Here is a 20,757-nt window from a genome sequence, read left to right as displayed (position 1 = left end):
ACATGGAACGGCAAGAAAAGAGAAACAAGCTAGATCAAGCGCGCTTGATCTGGAATTAAAATGACTTGGAGAAAATAGCAACTTTTTCCAACTCCACGCATAACAGCTAAGAAAAGCATTTGAGAAAGCTTAGTCACTTCTTTGCAACTTGAGGCTTTTTTCCTTTTATTCCAGGCTTAAACAAAGTTCAGTGGGGCATCAAACTGCCTCAGTTTTAAATTACAGTCTGTACTTTAAAATAGAATGCATGCACCACATGTTCCTGAAGCTAGAGGGTGGGAGTGTTATTCACTGAAAATTGAAGGCTTGTTGAGTCAATAATCTTCTTTCACAGAGTAACAATTTTCAGCTAAAATTTCTTGACCCAAACAAAGGAAAACAAGATCATTCAGTTATTTTACAACACTGCAGAAAAAGAAAGGAAAGCGGGAAAGAGGCACACCAGTCTTATCCTACTTGGTGCAAAAACAATGGAGAATTTAATTCACAAGTATTACATGTGTTTCCTTCTTGTTCATGGTTTAACATACTCCCAGTTATTTTCAGATGGAGACACAAATAGCACAGAGCTACAGGACACAACTGCTACCACAGCTCTATCAACTGCACACTGCTTTTACCTCCCGTGAGTTACCAGGGATCCGTTTACAGATTTTCCCCCTCTTTTTTTCTTAAACCAGAAACAACATCCTGGATTTTAAAATATCACTTTTATTTTAATCCAGTTTTCTACTTCTGCTTACCTTGACATGGTCTGCAAAGTAAGACTGCTGCTGTACCATCTCTCTTTTTATGATCATTTTTCCTTACCAGAGGGGCTACAGTGGTAATTAATGTTTACATCATGGTAGTGCCCACGCCCTCAGCCATGATCAGGGCTTACTGAACTAAGCCCTGTATAAATGTCACCAGAGTCCTTCATCCCAGCAGTTTAACCTCTGAGAAAAGAAGAGGCATCTCCTACTAACTCTTAACTACAGTTACTCAAACTATACTGGAAACTGTTTTCAACTCTTCTTGATGGAGACAATTTTCCAATCTACTCCATATTCTGGACATCAGACAGGGAGTGTGGATTCCCAAACCTTTCCGTGCATTTCCACGTATATGAACAGCATGCTCGCTGTTGCTTTGTGTCACATACAGGTTGCTCCACCTCCATGAAAAGACCCAGTGAAAATGTGATATCAGAATTAATGTGTGAGCACTGACGTCCAAGTGACCTGTCAAAGCAGCAGTTCCCCCCACTCCAGATCCAGCCTTCCACCTCCAACACGGCATGACCTCCAGTAGGGACGATACAACACCCAAGCTAGCTTACAAGGCCGAGGCTGTGATTTCACTACAGCTTACTCTGATCGAGCCGTCCTCTGCCTGTTCAGAGCCCGGTGACTGCTGTGGGGCAGGACTAAGAGCATTGTTTTGCCACCACGTCTCAGCTGATGGGATGACAGCATCTCAAACCCCTCCAGGAAGACCATGCAGTCCTCTAGGACGTGGCTAAAACCAAAGCTGTGGCAGTCCCACTCTCCCCTTTCCCTCTGTACCTATACATTCCCATCTCCCCCACCGTGATACCACGGATGCTCACACAATTACAGTGATTCAGTCAAAAACTAACCCAGAAATAAGAAGGGTGATTATTTCTGAGCTAGGCAGTGAGGGTGGAGGAGGTGGTAGGGCACACGGCAGGGCTGCAACCGCCCGGACTTACCACAGCTCAAGAACCTCACCCACAGGTTGCAACAAGAAGAAATCGGCAGAAACCCTCGTTTCAAAAGTCTGGCAACCTTGGGTAGGCCGTCTGACCTCACGCCTCCAACAACCACGCTTGGTGCTGAGCAAAAAAGGACCTTAATAAAGCAAAGTAATGGCAAAAAAAAAAAAAAACCAATGTCTATCTGAAACTGCTTTCATACTGATGCCAATAAAAAATTAAATTCACCCATGTTTTCCGCCCTTCGTTCTATCAATACAATCCAACAAGAACATTTACAAAATTACTCATTAAAGGCAAAACAAAGTATTAGTCTTCACAGACACACACAGCCTATACTGACATAAGCTCCTTTACTGCAACAACAAATTTGCAGATATATCATTTGGAAGGTTTTTCCCGTAAGTCTGTTCTATCTTTGTCACAATAGCAGAAATGTGTATTTGGCTATTATCCCTTAAATCTCAGCAAATATATTCGGTAGTAGCTGTTCTCCAGACAATTGCATTCAGGCTTCTCCCCTTTATTCCTCCACTCTAAGAGGGAACAGTTTCTGTTTATTACTTCCTTTCCTTCACAGAGTACCTAACTCCCATGTTTTCTCAAAAGCCTGAGATTTCCTTCTAATTGTGACCCCAACAAAAGTGCTCGGAGCACTATTCTGTGCAACTTTTCATTTGGGCTCTCAGTGACTCCACATGGTTAAAGACCTCCAGGTCAAACCTTTCAGATATCAGAGCATTTAGGAGAAGGAAAGCAAGCATTGTATAGAATCTGACAGGCCATTAGAAGTAGCTAATAAAGCCATATTTTGTTTGTAGCCATTTGCTACCAACCCACATTACAAATTTGTCTGCTTTGAACTTTATGGGAACATTCATGCCAGGACTTTTATATACAACGTGTGAAGGAAACGGAACAACTATTGAGCTGTTTAGCTGTGCTTACTGTGACACAAACCTGCTGAAAAAAAAAAAAGCTCTCCAAAAGGATGACGCAAGTCAGCATTCAGTGCTGCAGAAAGTGGCCAGCTCCTCTTCAAATTCATCAAAGGGAAACTCTTTTTTCAAAGCCACATCAGAGAACACCATTCAGCATTTAGTGTTACATCTCTTTTGTTGTTTTTAGACATTCGCATAAGCTCACTATGTAGCTGCTGTGACTTTACACAATGCCCTTAAGAAATAAAAAGATAACGGGCAAATTGTATAAATATCAGAATACCGTGAAACAAAACATAACCAAATTTTATTAAAAGCTTAACACCACTATTACTTCAAGCTTCAATATACAAAGACGGCTTACTGACTACCCTCAAGAACAGCATTATCTCGAAAACAAGTTTAAGAAGCCACATTTAGCATCCCAAACTGACACTAGAGCTAGGAATGCTAAGTGAGGAATAGCGATCAGAGGTTTTCATAAGCAGCTGAAAACTGAACACAGATCTCTTGCTCAAGGGGAGAAAAAACTATTTATATGGTCAAGCTATCCTCACCCCCCAACAGAGCTATACATGTATTAAAGTCTTCATCATGCTCACCATACTATGAACGTATGGGCTATTCCTAATTTCTAAGGCATTTTTCCTTGGAAGTATGAGGAAGCTTGCTAACATTACGAAAAAACAATGTCACCGTATGTGAAGGGTTACAGCTGTATTAAGATATGGAACAAAAACAAAACACAAAATGGTAATACCTCTCATCCCTGTCCAAACAGCAAGGTTTTTCAGTATGTAAGTGATCTATGGATTAAAGCTTTTCAGTAGTGAAGTGTGTGAATAACAGCATTTAGGACAAACCTACAGTGTAAGCTACATGGCCCAAACAGTTAATATTCACTGTTAATACCACGCCAGCTTACTCATACCTAGAATAATAATGAGCTACTAAATATACCAAACACTTAGGGACACAGATAATACCCAACAGTCTGCTTAGATATCATGATGATGGAGGTAGAACAGAGTATGGATTAAAAGTAGGACAATTGTTTAAGAAAAAAACACAGGCAAATTAGAACATTAACTGATAAATAACTATCTCTATCCATCCTTATAAACACTGTTTATTAAAAGCTGAGGTAAAAAGTTCTTTTAAATATTTCTGCTTTTTGAAGTAGTTAGTTGTTGCCAGAACAGTTCCATGTCCAATAACTACTATTTTAAAAGTAATTGCTACTGTTCACTTTTGAGACCTGTTCAGAGAAATTAGTCTACTTAAAAAAGGCTTCCCTGAAAAACTGTCAAAATTAATACTAGTTCAAAGCAAATGGATAGCTCTTCTCACACCAGTTGTCATAGCTTCTCCTGAAGCATACATGTTTTAACATCATGTAAAGACAGAATTTGTGGCATATGTACTCTCCTAGGTGCCAAAGAGATAAACATCTTCATGGCATTTTAAAGTTATTACCCTATTTTTAAGGGTTGACAATAGTGCCATGTGTCAGAGGTAAAAATTACAACAGTCTACCAGATTTCACACATACATTCAGTGTCTCAATAAGGTGAACTCTTCAGAGGAATCCCAGTGCTAACTGGAAATGAATACACACTCAGTGAACCGGGGGAAGCATCCTATAGGTTTGCCATACCTATAAGCCAGGGGTCATGTAATTTATGAACAGTTTTCATCTTTCAAGCTGACCGTATTCTGGCTGGTTAAAATTCATGCTGTTTTGCTACCAAAAAACAAGGAAATCCCTAAAACAACAGTAGCATACAGAGACAAGTCCAAAGAGTACTTTGTCCATTACAGTGAAATTAGACCTTTAACAATGCAAGTAGCTGCAGTGTCTTTGCAAATGGTATTAACGTGTGCTGTTTCCCCCACAGCAGAATGCACAGAGCTCAGAAAACTAAGAAAGGCTAGTCCAAAATAATCTTCTAGCCAAACAATCAACCTAGCCAAAGTATCATTACCATTCCCTCTTCTGCACTTCTGACTGTAGTAATAGACCGTAGCAGAATTAACATGTCAAACTCGTTATTTATGCTCAGGGTTTGGAACAAACATCTCATGGTGGCAGTGTTCTAAATCAAAATACACTGAAATCCTTAGAAAAGGGCACAGAAAAAAGCCTCTTTCTCACCAGATTGTTTTGTGCAAGTACAGAATTCTTAAAGACAAAAAGAAATATCAGTCCATTTCCTCTATGCAAATACATGTGCACAAACATAAAATGTGGATGCACGGGGATATTTTGGACCAATAAAACCCTAAGCTAAGTCCACTCATACACAGGCTATTTATTCTCTGCCCCACCTTTTTTTTTTTTTTTTTTTTTTTATTAAAATAATCATTCAGATCAACTTGCTCTTTTCAGTATTTCTCATCCGCTATGTACAATGAGGTCCTACATAAAGTGCTTTCATTTTAAAATATTGTATGGTAACAGAAACATTAGTTTCTTACTGGTAAGCTCGATGGTCTTTCTTGCTGGATTAGATTCAAGTCTTCATGGTTAGGCTTTCCTGGGGCCATAGGAGGTTGAGATCTGGTTCCATAGCCTTCCTGAGACATGTCCTGAAAAAAAGAGTTGCAGAGTTATTAACCTGATTCAGTAATTACAATTAAATGCACATCACAGAAGGGTGAAAATACAACAGCTGAGTGCTGAATTTTTATTTTTTACTGGTTACATCTTTTTGACAAAGTGCCAAGCCCACACAGGTACCACTAGGGCTGGCACGGTTCGCGAAGAAATCTCCACAGCAGGCAGATGTGCCAAGGGGTGGTAGGGAATCAGACCAGTGCAACATGGAGCAACACACACAGACAAGCCTGCCAAATTAATGGCCCGCTTCTATCCTAAAAGAGCAGCAAGCACTACATGGTCAAAATGTTCATCCTACTCTTCGATGTATTATCGAGCCTCCTGATGAAATACTAAGCCAGGTGGAAGGACTGGACTTGAAAATAAGACTGTAACCATGCTGTGTAACCAGATGCCTGTAGCAACCCTGGATTTACCATCACTACTACTGACTTTCAGAAGCTGCCTGTCAGAGGGCGGCAGAGACGACAGTCACATTACATCCGAGTGCTTCAGAGGCAAGTGTATTTGATCAAAAGCAGCTCCACAGCTCGCACCACCAACTTGGGGATTTTCCTCCCGGTGCAAGCCCAAGCAGTGTTAGGTAATGGCTGGCACACAACGCACCGCCAAGGGGCTGAGGGGGCCAACAAACAACCCTCTCCCACCCCACAAACTTACTTGACGTGCAAGGTACTTGCCCATTGCAAAGCCTTAGGTTCAGGCTCTGCTGTAGCTGCTGTGCTTCACATTAGCTGCTCCTGCACTTAGCTGCTCACTACACTTTTTCAAGGAAAACAGAATGCAAAGCCTACTTCAGCATGGGTAACTGGCATGGAAAGTTGAAGAACCAGTTCCCAATTGTTAGAAAAAGATATCACTCCTTACAGTTTTTTTCTTTATTGTTTTTAAATCATTCGATCCTCCTCTCCCCCTCCCTGTACACGGGAAGTGTAGTTTGCTCAGGCCTTCCTCTCACGGCCTCAGCTTCAGTCAGCGCCTGCAAGCGGCCAGGCAGGGGGCACGGGGAGGGACATGGAAGTGTCCCTGCCACCCCCATCCGTACCCTGAAGGCTACATTGCTGCTGCTGCTGGCAGAGGGCTGCTCTACAGTCCAGTATCCCTATCAGTGCAAGTTACTGCTCCTACACAGGCTGCACAGGCCAGCCGGCCTGCAGAGCCGGAAAGCTTTCTGCCTCATTTTGAGCCCTGCTCCTGACAGGGAGAAACTTGTTAACTGTTTCCATCCAGCTCCTTCCATTGCTTTGGACTCTCCTGAGTTACTTCAGGGGGTGCCGAAAACTCAGCAAGGCTCAGAACAAAACGCAGCGGAGCTGAGAGGATGTAAACCCAAGGAGGAACGATCTGGTCCGCGAGCCTGTGCCAAGCAAAATCAAGCAGCACTTAAAAGGCCAGCACTTCAATGTGGTTACCAGCAGAGGGTAACAATTAGGCTTAGGGGTGACAAAGGCTGCTGGCTGAATGATGATTATCCCCGGTGACCCCCCGCGCGCCCCCCGCCCAGATCTCCACTTGTCACACAGCGCTCCTGCTGCGCGCACCAGCAGGTTCCTGTGGATTAGCAGCGAGGTTTAAAACCAACAAACGGCACAAGGCCGCCATTCAGCAGCCTTCACCCTGCCACAAAGGAGGAGAAAGGTGCAGGACAGCTTCACAATGGGCAAACAAATGAGCAAACCTCTGCTTTCCCCTTTATTTCACAACACACGCGCACTCGCGCACACGCACACGCCGGTTGTCCCTGCACAGACATCTGTAACAAACCCTGCTGCCACCTGAGGTCCGCGCTTCCAGCTCACCCTCCTGCTCGCTCCCCTAGATCTTTGCAAACAAAGTACAAAAAAAGAAACACTTGTTAAATCACCAACAGAAACAAAAGAGGAAAAAAAAAAAAAAAAGAAATACCAGGAGTGGTGAAAAAAGGATAAAGGGAATATTACACTTAGGAGACATTCTAGAAATACAATTATTCCAAGGCTTAGGACTTTTTTTTTTTTTCTTCTGGGAAGCAAAACATGTTTTGTACTTTGAGAAGTCAAGAGCTATTATTCCTCACTAAGTACCAAGCATGGGTTTTCCCACATTTCCAGTATTTTACTTGAAACCTCGCTTCCTACTGAAGCTTCCAGGGGAGAGCAGGGGGAGAGCAGAGAGAGCCTGTTTTTTCACAAGAAATACTGCATGGTGAACGGAATTTACTTTTACCTGGGTATTTGAAGACTATCCGTGGAGCACCTTTCCACATGCTGAGTGCACATAAAAGAAGCTGGACATGGCAGCCTTTGTCTTTTTAAATGTGTAAGGCTCACAGTGCCTCCCTTTACTACTATTGAAAAATCAAATCTATTTGCTCAATTCTCCATTAGGTTTGGAAACAAATACTGCAGACATCCGTGTTTGTTATGATGGGGACACCCATGCACTCCAAGTAGGACTGAAATCACATCCTATTTCCCTATATTCACTGTAATGCCACTGGATACTTTGATGACTGGAAACTTGGAAAGTAGCTCTTGAAAAGTGAGAAATCGCTCTGCTCCCTATGTTTCAGACACAGGAATCTCCCAGAAGAAATGTGCAAGGGGCTATGTGAATAATTTTGTGTGTTTATACATATGCACTGTCCAATAAAAACATTTCATTTGTATAATAAACATAATGACGATTAAATAATAGCATGTTACACTAAGAGGTTGGCTTCAAAACCAAAACAGTGCTTAATATCATTCTCCCTGAAAAAGAGGAGAGAGAAAATCCCTACCATCTTTCTTCATTTTTTCAATGTTTGAAAATTTTGTTAACATTCAGCATATTACAGACTAGATAAAAAGATTTTGAGAGATAAATAAGACATAAGGACAGAGGTATTAGGGTAAATTGTCCGTCACCGAAGAAATGCACGGAATTGGCAATACTCGCTTTCAGTTCTGAAAGGTCATTTTTCTTTCTAGCATCTAGGAAAGGATTTGAAGAGGAAACATAAGGGGAAGGGAAGCATGTTCCCACATGTGCTGCAGCCATGGCTGAGAAGTCCCTCACTGGTACTGAGGCTCAATCTTCCCCCAGGATCCCTGCGGTTTTGTTTTTCTTTTCCTTTGACTCCTAATATTTTATCCGTCAATGATAGCAGATTTCAAGGCAAAGCTTCTGATTTTTTCTAATGAATCACAGAAAAACCTTCCTCCCATAGAAGACGAGTGTGCATGTGACAGAGAAATCCAGACTTTCATAAACAGAAGGCTACAAGTTTCCACTCAGAACTTCCCAACTTGGCACAAATCCAATCATATCATAGCTGTTACAGCACAAACTGTCAACAAAGTTGTAAAATAACTAAAAGCAGGGTTTCCCCCATCAGATTTTAGAAAAGACACTGGGAGAAATAATCAGCAAGTCATAAACATGTACTCCAAAATAGCTGAAGCCTGTTTTCGAAAAATATTTCTACTCTGAAACAGGTACACCAGAAAAGAAAAACATGAACGTGCCTATGTGCATGATGCCTAAAACCTACAAAGTGGGTAAGCTGTTCAGAAATCAGTCCAGGTACAATTACAAATGACAAATTTGGACAATAATAATCAATTGCTCATCGTCCATAGAGCCAGTTATTCACCTCCTGCTTATGTGCATGTTTACCTTGGGTGGCAAACTGGGGTACACGGAGCTTGTGATTTGGGAAGTCTTAGGAGTATGGAAAAAAATGGAAGGGTGTTTTCTTAGCTGTTGTTCTCTAACACTGTATTCATTTTACTACTTTTTTGAGTCTCTAATTCTGATGTGAGGTGTCACTAAAAGGTTTTGAGGAAAAAAATGGGTCAATGTATTGGCCTGCAGAGAAGTCAAAAGCTCCTTGCTCCTGCCTCTCCCATTCCTGGCATTGGGTACCACCACCACCACCATCACCTTCCTGCGTTGGGCTCTTACAGGACCACTTTGTGAAACGATGCAGCTTAAAGCTTGCAAGAAGACTAACCCCCTGCCTCCCAGCTTTGCTTTCTGAGCAGGAATGGCCCCTGGAAGGGTTGGGGGAGAGAAGAGATGAAGGAAACAGCTGTGAGCCTGGCTCCACCAACCATTAAATTGTAGCCCAGGTCAACAGCACGGCAACCCTTCTGGAGCAGGCCACAGATAGGCAACCTTTTCCTTCGTAACATGCAATGCTAATAATATAATCAGTGTAATGCTTTCATTCCCTACCTGGACCTAGTTTAAAACAAGCAATTCTGTTCACATTTTTGTTTTCTCTGCAAAACTGGATGAATATAGTGCTGATGATGCTCAAAACCATGTAGACGGAACGCACGCTTGTTTTAAGTTCTGCTAAAGAAATTAGGATCTAATTATGGAGCGGTTTAAATTATTCTTAATGGAAAATGAAAGCATAGGGAAATCATTAATGTTTTGGGGAAACCACATTTAAAGAACGGCTGGGTGAGAAATATCATTCAGGCTTCATCCACTTCCACTGCAGTAAATTTCAGAGGGATAACACGACCACCCAGGAAGATAAGTACCACGATGGTTAAGTAGAAGCAAAATAATTTATGGAAAATAATATACTACTTTTCAATTTGAAGAACTCATTAAAAACTATTTTAGCTTGTGTCCTTGATTCATTTGGTTGATCCACAGAAGACTTCAAGTGTGAGAGCACTGAATTCTACAGCAATGTGACAACAGCAAAATTGAAAGCAAATGTTAATTTTTTCCCCCACATCACTTGAGAATGGAGGTCAGGACCCAGTATAAAAGCCAAAAGAAGCATACAGCCCTGCTATACAAAATTGTTTTACTCATCTCTGAAGAGATACTATGGAAGAGGAAAGAGGCAAGTCCTATCTCACTGGCTATAGAAAGACATTCCTTCTTATCACTTACCAAAGTAATTGTTTGTGCTGTGTAGGTAAATACCCACCAAAACATTTCTCCTCCTTTATACCTTCTGATGCAAAAAGCTACAGTAAAAAAAATATTCCTTACCTAAATGGTGGCATGTCCCCACACAGCCAACTTCTAGCCCAGCCGTGATCCCTGAAACATTACCTCCTAAGTCGTACACTCTGACAGCACAAAGCAACAAAGCACAGCCAACCTGCCAGAGCTATATTGCAGGTAAGGCTGTACTCAGAAAAAGGTGTTATCCCCAAGGGCACAAGCAACACCGAGGCTCACACAACCTGGCAACAGAATGCAAACCTGTGGGGAATGGTCCACTAAGGACAAAAGAGCAGAGGGGTCTGCCTGAATCTCAGGCAGATGGCCTGCAGAGGTCCCACGGGGTGTTGATGCTGGGTCAGGAAGAAATGCATATATATGGCTTGAACTTTGACCTTTATGAATCAGAAAGAGGGGGAAAAAAGAACAAAAAACAAATAAAGCTTTAAAGAAAAGGAAACTTGTATCTTGCAGCTGTGCAAGATACTGCACAAGCACTGTGCACAAGCCAGCGAGCAAGTCTCTTAAGAGCAGAGACAGAACAGGTGATGGCAGGAAAAAAGGATTTGGTAGGTCCCATGCCAACAAAACCACTTTAGGTTGATTACCAGTGCAGTCCAGTAATCCCCTTCAGCGTGATAGCCTATGTTTAGGTGATGAAGTAAATAAACCCTTCTCATAATCAGAATATGTAGATCTCTTCAAGCCAGCCCGCTACCACCACCTGAACGGAGACAAAGACAGCAGCTGTCCTGAGGTACAGCAGGCGCCTGGAGAAATTTGGAAGAGATGCAGTTTCGATGTCTCGGGCGTAGAGCAGTCACCATCAGTAGGACATCTGATCTTCAATGTAATTAATGCTGCCCCTTCCAAGATATCTGCAGTTTCAGTCAACACTTGTGTTTACTAGATTTCTTCTTTTTTTTTTTAAGCTAATTCACTTACGTCTACAACAATGGGAACACCATTTTGTGCCTTCATGATCCCCCCTTATCACAAATTGATAAGTGAGTTAAGTCTCAAGACACAGGAGGGAGAAAAAAAATGTACTTGTAGCAGCCAGTAGTTGGTGCAAATTATAATTATCTCAGCCTCGATCACGTATTTACTTACACACGTCCATAAGCCATCTAAGCACTCAGGAAGTTATTAGAAACTCAGACTACCTAACTATGGAAAGTTTTCCCCAGCAGAATACACTGAAAGCACATTAAATGCAGATAGGGTCAAAAAAACGACTCCCACATCTGAGGAAGAACATTATTTGTTTGGACAGGGTAGCTTCCAGTCACGTATCAGGTAATCTGAAACAGCTAACAAGAAAGATGGGTCCCTCTTCCTAAACACTCTAGTCCATTTTTACATATGTCTTGCCTGTATGGCCTCCAGGAGCCACGTTAAGCTAATGATGCAGGAAGAGCTCAAAGATGAAATCCTTCTCTGAAGCCCTTATCTTGCTATTCTCCTTCCCCCACTATTGCGTTCCACGGATCACAGAGCATATCAGTAGTGGATTTAATCAGAGACAAGGCATTTCTTCTAGTTTTATTCTCTCGTAACATTCCACGTGGAAAAAAAAAAGTGCAAGTTTGGTGTTTGTATTAAAATGTGACTGTTTAACATTTCACAGCCTGATAAATGGCTGTCAATTCTTAATTTACAGGCAAAAAAAAAAGGTACAGCTTCTTTGTTCTGCAGACATAATGTTCAAGTATGAATGAGGAGATGAGAGAAAACCTGAAGATGCAATCTGAGTACTATAAATATAACTTGGAAGTAAGAGGTAAAGCAAGCCTTTTATTTCCATGAATTTCCCCATGTTTAGAGAGCTTTTTGGACTTTTCCTAAAAAACCCTACGAGGCTGGGCAGCCCAACCACGCTTTCATTTTCTACACCCAGTATTTCCTTTCCCTGCCCATCCTTTAACTGACAGAGCTATATTTAAAAGAAAAACAAACAAAGAAAAAGAGCGTTGGCAGTTGGTTGTTGTTTTTTTTTTTTTAACCATCCTATTCTTTCTATTCACTTGGGACAAGCTACCCCATGAAGGCGATGACTTACAGATTTCGTGCCATCCGGTGTCCTGCCTATAACTCCTTGCTAGGGCCCGGGGAGGGACGCGCTCTTCGGCAGGCCCGAGACGCCAAGCGGGGCCGAGACCCCCGGAGGGAGCTGGAAGCCGCAGGAGGCCGGAGAGGGGCAGGATTTGCAGCCTGCCCTTTCCTCAGAGCCGGGGGGCTGCGTGCCCCAGAGGGCAGGATTCGGCCCCGGACGCCCGCCGCGGCGGAGGCAGCTCTGGGAGCATACGGCTGGCTGGCAGAAAGGAGGTCAGGGACTGCCCGCAGCTTACAGTGGGGCTGGGGCCCTGCCGCCAGCTTAGGGAATAAAGAGAAAAGCTGCGCCCAGAGCAGCTGCTACCTCCGGGCCAATCCAGCGAGGTACCTGAGGAGGCGGCTTCCGCACTTGAGGCTGGGAAATATTTTTGCAGTGTTTTCTTTGGGGCACAGCAGCGCGGCCCAGGACTTCACCCGAAGGCTCGGGAAAACCTGTGACTCTGTAAGGAAGGGCTGCAAGCAACATGAAACATTGCTGCGGTCATGTAAAAACTGAGTGGTGAGAGGGCTTTGTTTGCTTTTGTTTATTTTCTTGCTTTTATTTCATTTTTTTTCCCCTAAATGTAAAGCTCATTATGTGATACACAACACCTATGTGACATCTGTTATGTCATTCCCTAATACTCCGCCACAGAGTCTCGTAAAAGAAATGACCGACATGAGGCTTACCCACTACTCATCTATGGGACAATCACAAGCGAAATTCAGACGCACAAAAGCCTGCATGAACATTGGTGAAGAGGGTTTTTTCAGCTGGACTCTGCCATCTGGGTTAACTTAAATTTTTGGAACGGGAGAGGGGCAGCGTGGTACTTGTGGGGCTACTGGAGGTAGAGCATTAGCTGCATTCCTCTCCTCTCTTCCTCCACAGTCCTTGAAGAGAGTGCCTGCAAAACAACTTTTAAACCCAGCCACCACGTGGAAAAGTGTCTTAGTCCAAGGAGTGGAAAGAGAACAGTAATTTACAGAGGACAATAATTTACAGACGTAAGCACCTAGCTGCAGGAGCAATCCAACAGGCTGCACAATACATACAAGTTTAAACCAACAGAGGCGAACTATTGCTTTCATCTCTGAGGTAGAAAAGTCTTCACCACCATCGCCACAACCACAATTTTTTCAAGAGAAAGTATTCCCAACTGGGCTGGTGTTGGGAGTGGCAGGGGGTGGGGGTGTGGAGAACAAGTGATGAAAATTTAAACCTCATCTGTGGCCAGACCACTGACTATTCTCTAACACGTCCCTGAAAACAAGCTAACAAACAAATTAGTGATATTCACTAAAAGTTGGTAAAGGACTGCTAGGTAACAAAGGAGGAGAAAACCTTTTTTTTTTTCTTTTTTCTTCACAAGAAGCAAGACCTTTGTGAATTCTGTAGGCAGACACCCAAAACCATAAATCCTTATACCTGTGTTTCATTTTTTACCTAAAAACATGCATGTGGAACAGGGGTTGTAGATGGGAACTTGGCAATTGGGAAGAAGTCATAGGAAGAGGTGGAGAGAGAGGCTGTATCCTCCCATAGCTTGATTTACTGAGGGACAGCTCACAAAGACCAGCGGTTTTTCTTCTCTCCCCACCAAGCAGTTTTGTCAACACGTGTAGGTAACTTGGTTTTGAAACACTATCTTATTCACCTTGATTTGCTGTTTTATTCTTTGGTGGTCACACCTGATTGCAACAACTAACAAACCCTCTAAGGTTTCAGCTGCACATTCCAAATCCCGCTACGGTAGGACAGAAATGCAGTAAAAGGGAAGCACACAGGATAATGAATATATATAAAATATATGCTGACCTACATTCAGATAATACATTGTCTTCACAACAAAATCCCAGTTCTGGATGCAGAAAATAAAACTAAATATACGTACAGCAAACATCTTTGATTACTAAAGAAAATATGAGCAGCAAAAAAAAAGTGGTAAATTTTATGCCAGGAAACATTAACAAACTTATTTTCCCCACCTCTGAGGAAAATAACATGTGTTAATTTAAAGGCCATAAGAGAATATTGCTGCAGCGCAACTGGCCATAAGGTGTAATTTACAAGACCACTAAAATTTGGGATATATACTGCTCACATAGAAAAAACACATCCAGATCTATTAATATTTTTTAGACTTTACAATGTTATCACTTAATTCACTGTACTGTCCCATTCACACTTGAAATTTTTTTTTAGACCGGGATTTGTGTATTTATTTCTAGAACATTTGTATGGACACATTTGTCTAAAAACAGCCACCAGATTAATGGATCATAAAGTAAATGACTATTATTATGTGATCAGGTATCTTTTGAAAAAACTTACTATTCTGTTTAACTTACCGCTACATTTCAAAAGGTATAGATAAAATTATTTCTGGGATATTAATTTTGGTCTCCATAATAGTAAAATAAAATCATCATTGGGTAATAAGGAGAGTGGTAAGAGAAACAACACTAGTTATGATTACTAATCTCCTAAAACAAAATAGTTTTTATCAGCCTGCATTCCAAGAGTTTTACTATCAAGTTAATTAATAGACTCCTACACTAATATCTAAATGCCAAGCAATTAATGGCACTGAACTATAAATGGCTTTGTCTTTGCTCTTGTAGGGTTATTTTATAAAGCAAATGCAATTCTATCACTTCAGTGATTTAATGCAGGCTTTGTGAGGTTAATATTCCCAAGCAGTTGCAGAATAAAGAACTGCTTTAATTAACCTTCTGTGATTTAAATACTGAAAGAAATCAGAATTTAGAAACTTTAAATAATAATGCCACTGTAACAACAATACTACTATTCTGTGGATCAAAGCCAAACCGCTAACTGATTTGAGAACTCTGAAAAACACATTGAAACATGTGCATTTTGCTGTATTTGTAACCTTGAAAAAGACTTCTCTTTAGACATAACACTCTACATCCATGATAGATTCTCATGGTTATTATAGTTAAGGTCAAAAATGTTTCCTTTCAGGATTATTTACTTATAAACACCAAGTTTTTTAGTTTATAAAAAAAAATATTTAAGTACAGCATCCCCATCTTTTGCACCTCAATGATTAGCAGAGATTTTTCCTACTGTCTGCTAAGCCTGCAAACTGGATGCGTGTAAACAACTGGCTGCTTACCAAAAAGGAGCAAACAGGAGTTCAGACTTCCCCTTTTCCCCCAGACTAGATTTTCTCTCTTCCAGTTTAGCAAAGAAGAGTGTTTCTTTGTAACACTGAGGGCTAACTTCATTTTGGTACATGGAAGAAAAAGAAAAAAAGCTCACCAGGACTAGGGCCTTTCTTCCTTGCTCATTTTACAAGCCCAAGAGCTGTGATACATGCTTACCAGGTTCAGAACAATACAAAAATAGGGAATTAGAATTAAAAGCCGGCAGGGTCCAGGCTGCCATGAACACTGCCAAGCAGGTGTGCGATGTGCTCTGGCTGAGCTCCTCCGAGCAGTCTGCTCGCCCTCACCAAGCCCCACTGGCAGCAGATGCTTAGAGAGGTGGACTAACTGCTTTGGTGGGAGAAGAAAGCAGACCTTTACATCCCTCCCCCAAACTGCAGGTGGAAAAGCACACTTTCAGCAGAAAACCACTAGGTGAACACGGTAAAGGAATTAAGTGAATGGAAAAATGTCTCCGAACTCCAACTGGGGAACTTTAAACTGCGGTGACAGAATTGTTAGCGTAGAAGTGAACAAACACATACTTTCATCACATGTGATTCACTGGCTTTTAGAAGATTATCAGAGGTATAAACAACTTCGGTACACTTTATACACAAGCAGTAGCACCACTCGACAAGACAAAATACTTCTCATTTCCCAGGAATGAGAACAAATCCAGGTTTACTACAGAGGCAGAAGCATACAAAGGGCTGTTACACACTCTCACATTCAGGGTTTCAAACCCAATAGACCAGAGTTAATTTTTTATCTTGCTTTACCTAACCACCATGTCTGCAAACAATCACTTTAAACCAAGAGGGCCGAGAAAATCTTCCCGAAATCTGAATGCATGTTTTTGGGTTTGGTCAATATGCCTTCAGTAAAAGTAAGCCCACACCAGTGCTAGTGCTGCTTCATGGTGTGCCCCCATTTTGTGTTTGTGCTCGGGTGTGAGTTCATGGGAAACGGCCCTTGCTTCTTCTGCCTGCACCTAATCCTCCCAGCCCCTTGGCTTTGGAAGATGGCTCGCCAAGTCTGGTGAGCTAGCATCTATTATAAATAGACATAAACCTCTGAGGATAAAAGAGAAGAGCTTGACATTTCCTGGAATGATACAAACAACGCTGAACAAACAGAGCATTCCCCAAATGGACCATAAGCAGCTATTCCCATTACTGGGAGAAGATGCAGCACAACAGGAGTTGTGGCTTCACTGAACTCCGGAGCTGATCAAGAAACCTCAGCCACAGAGATAAACACTCACATGCTTAGCACTTTTTCAGGATTATGGCAGCATCATGCTTATGAAATCAGACTTCCTAAAAGCAGAAACCTGACTAACTGGCAAAGAGTCCAATCAGTTAAGCATTCATTGAACCTACAGAGGTTCAAACCTCATTTGCCCCTCCTGAAAATGTTACACACTTAAAGGTTAAAAAACCCCTATAAGTTAATTTTATTCACAAGTATGGTTCCTAAATATTTCCCCAGTTGTTTTGTGGTTTTGTTTTGTTTTTAAATCACTGCTCTGTTTACCATGGTACGGTGACAACTTTCTTTCAGGGGTGCTGGCCACTGGTGGCATGTCTAGAAGCCAAGATTTAAGTCATGGTGTGTGAGTTTGGGAGCCAATTGCTGAAAGCCTGCTCTCCTGCTCCTTCATCCCCACAAACCTCTCCAAGCTTTATTACAGATGCAAAAAGTCAAGATTGCACCCTGGCTTTTGATATCTGATATCTCTGAAGTAGGCTGACAACAAAGTGCTCAATGTACCAAAACGGATGCCTTTATAAAGAGAGGTTATATTGTTGTTCTTCCTTGACTCTCAACTCAGGTCCCACAGAAAGGAGGCTGGAAAAGCCGGCAGAAGAACACAGCTGTGTGTGAGAATTTTCACCCGGCTACTTTCTTATCATAGATTTCCCTGCTCACTACATAGAGGCAGCTCTGCTTTGTAAAAGCCAACCAACAGGTACACATCAGAAGCACGAGTTCTTAATGCTATGGATTTGGGATTGAATGGCTGAAAGGAATCACTTCTTCCTTATTCCTCTTTACATTGGAAATAAAATAATTACCTCTGAAATGAAAATAAGCCCAGCATTTCAAAAAAAAAATATATATATAAAAAAAAAAAAACAACACACAAACCAAAAAAAAACCATCTCTGCTGTGGAGACAATGGAAGCCATGAAGGATTTACGGTGCACACGCAGTGGTGTCAGTCACTGTTGATGGAGACAAGCACCAATCTCTTCTGAACATTAAACTTGCTTATGAGCTCTCATATAACTGTAATAGCCAACTTTCACAAAGAATGCTTTCCTATATGGCTGGCAGCAAATGTCAGATTAACATGCAGGCGTGTTCCTTCCCAGATTTCCTGTGGTTCATAACACAACAAATATTAAGTGCAACCACTTGTCAGTGGTGGATGACTGCAAACACAAGAGTTAAAAGGAGAGAAGGACAAACAATCCTTATTGTAACTTTAAGCCTTGGGCAGCTACATGTTACTTGCAAGGCCCCATATATTCTGAAAGAAGTTTGAATTGAATTCTGCAGGAGTTAAGACTGAACTACAGTACTGTTGACGGCTAATTCTGTGCCAGTTTCTAATAAGAGAGTGGGGATTTTATTAAAAAGAATAATTGAGTTGAGGTATAAAGCTTTAATTTGGACTCACTGAGGATTATCTGTTACTTACTAATGAATTTGATATTTGCATGCAACACAACTATTCCTAACTTAAAACAACAGCATTTTTATGCTGTGTTACACCCCAAAACAGCTTGACAATGTTAATTAACATGCTGCTTATTACACTGTTAAAGGAACTTTAGCAGCTCACATGAAATCACAAAACAAAACTTCATCCTCCTGGTACCAAAATCACTTCAGCAATTTGATGCATTTTGCCACAATACAGTTTGTTCTGTTTTCATGACAGTCATACAGCTTGGACATGAAAAGCAATTAATTAGTTTCACATTTTGTTCACATTTTCAAAGACTGTTTCAAGTGGGGTAACGTTGTATCTGTCCTACCTTGCACTGACTCAGCGCTAGAAACAGATGTCCACATGGGAACATGCCCACAACACTCAGGCTGCCGACTGCGACTGGCTCAATCCGTCGCCGCCACTTCAGAAACAAACCTGAGATTTCTGGCTTTCTGTGACCCCCTGCACAGAACCTTCCAGTTATTGCTGCGAAACAAACACCTTGTGAAAAATAACAGGAGACCTGAGCAATGCATGGACCCTCTTTCCTGCTACAACCTTGAGGGCAGCACCCCATTGCCGATCCTCCTCAAGTTGCTGGGGCACAGCGATGTGGTGCCCTGCAGACCTCAACAGAAGGCAGTCCCTGTCCCGTTGTCTTGTGCTGCTGATGGCCCACAGGACTCTGGAAATGCCTGCTGACCCCACCAGCATGAGCTTTCTTCTGGAGAGCCACGGCAGCACCTCCCATGTGCAGCACACGATGCATTCCCCAGACCCTGCTCGGCGGGCACTGAGTGACCACAGGTGGGGAAGATGGTGCTCCCCAACACCATTACCCAGCCCCAGGGCTTTGGCCAGCTTTTAAATCATTTTAATAAAACCCGATAGTGAGGGCACCTTGTCTGTGTGCTTGTTTATGAAACATCTTATCCTTTTAAAGAAAACCAGACTAAAGACTGAGCCTGAATGACCTGTTTCTTTAAGGCTTTTTTTTTTTTTTTTTTTTTTAATAAAAAAGTCATGGTAACCACAAAGGAATGGTTTAAAAATACATCCACACAGCCTCTTCATGCACACTTAGCCAGGAAGAGCAGTGCCCCAGAAAAGCGCGCACACCTGCCGCACCTCAAGGATCTGCCAGGCTCTCCTCTGCTTTTAATCTCGTGCCTGCCTGAGAGCACAGGGATCAGCGTAATCCTGCTCTATCCTGCAAGTTTGCGAGCAGAAAGCTTCCAGGAATACTTCAAGCTCAAGATGACTTCAGGGTAACAGTAACAGGTGTAGAATAAAATCACCATTTTTGTTTAAACTAGAGTGAGACCATAATTATTTTTCAGATCTACTTTATCTGTCAAAAGAGTGATGTGGTCCCAGCTCGTAAAATTACACATTAAATCTCAAAGGCACGATCCTCTCTTGATATGTACGAACACATGCTACATAAAACAAGAAAATATATAAACATGGCTGTTTAAAAGCCATTTGGAAAGCATAATAACCCAAAATATACATCACACTATCTTAACAAAATAATGTTTAATGATGACAGTTTAAGTTTGCAATTACATGACATTCTTGAGCAAAATATCACTTCTAGTTATGGCAAAAGATTTAAAACTGCAAAAACAACTGAAGCATTTATTCATTTATATGCCATTTCAAGATGAAAAACCCTGCCAAGGGCAACACTCTAGTAGTATAACACATATCTTTGTCTTTTTTCTTTTAAGGAGCAGTAAAGGTAAAAGAAAAAAAAATTAAAACAAGGAGATATCTACATCTACTGGCAATATCTAATGATCAATGAATCCACTGCTACTGCAATAAATTTGCTTAAAACAAAGCTCTTCCTTTAATGGTTTTCATTTTTATTTTATTTTTTTTTTAACACAGCAGGCTCCTGATTCAAAGAGGGGATGACTGATGCTGGCTTACAATATGGCTCTGTAGTAAACTATGCCAGTATTACTATCAAATCACCCCTCACAAAACTCCCTTCCTACCCACCAAGCAATCAATTTAACAAAGATCTAAACAGCTTACAGTTTAAACATTCAAATAAATTCCGCTTTCCTTCTCCTCCTCTATGCTTATTTGAAGAATGGGAAATCACAAGTCACTGGAACAGACCCAGACATCATTTTATCCATTTACTTTTATTGACAAGATTGCATATTGAATTCAAGTGAGTCAAGGAAAAGGAGCAATGGTTTCACACGTCCATGATACGTGAGAAATGAAGACGAGCACCAATTCCAAGGCACAATGCTAGGAGTTACACCTGACTGCAGAAACTCACTCGCGTTCTAACAGAGCAAAAATAAAACATTATCTGTATGAAATCTCGTATCGAGTTTTGTTCACATAATAAAATACTCGATAAATCACACTGCAGGACTTTATATAAAAGGAAACTATTGGCACAACAAAGCCCATCATCTACCCAAAATAAATCCTACTTTCAGTTTGATAAACTCCAAAACAAATACACTGGAAAAAGTAGGGAAAAGAAGGTATTTACTCAGCAGACCCCTTTCTCCAATCT

General features: G+C 41.5%; 1 protein-coding gene across 7 annotated transcripts in view; it reads right to left on the bottom strand.

Moving 5' to 3' along the window:
* Positions 1 to 20,757, bottom strand: part of ARID1B (AT-rich interaction domain 1B) — a 322,498-nt gene that overhangs the window by 216,796 nt on the left and 84,945 nt on the right. For all 7 annotated transcript variants that reach the window (XM_084515780.1, XM_084515777.1, XM_084515775.1 and 4 more), the window contains exon 4: positions 5,137 to 5,247. In XM_084515780.1, coding sequence (XP_084371906.1) covers positions 5,137 to 5,247 — 111 coding nt within the window. The remainder of the gene's footprint in view (positions 1 to 5,136; positions 5,248 to 20,757) is intronic.

The sequence above is a fragment of the Aythya ferina genome (genome assembly GCF_964211825.1).
Source record: "Aythya ferina genome assembly, chromosome: 3".
NCBI classification, from domain to species: domain Eukaryota; kingdom Metazoa; phylum Chordata; class Aves; order Anseriformes; family Anatidae; genus Aythya; species Aythya ferina.
Note: the sequence above shows the minus strand (reverse complement) of the source record. Positions and strands in the feature narration are given on the sequence as shown.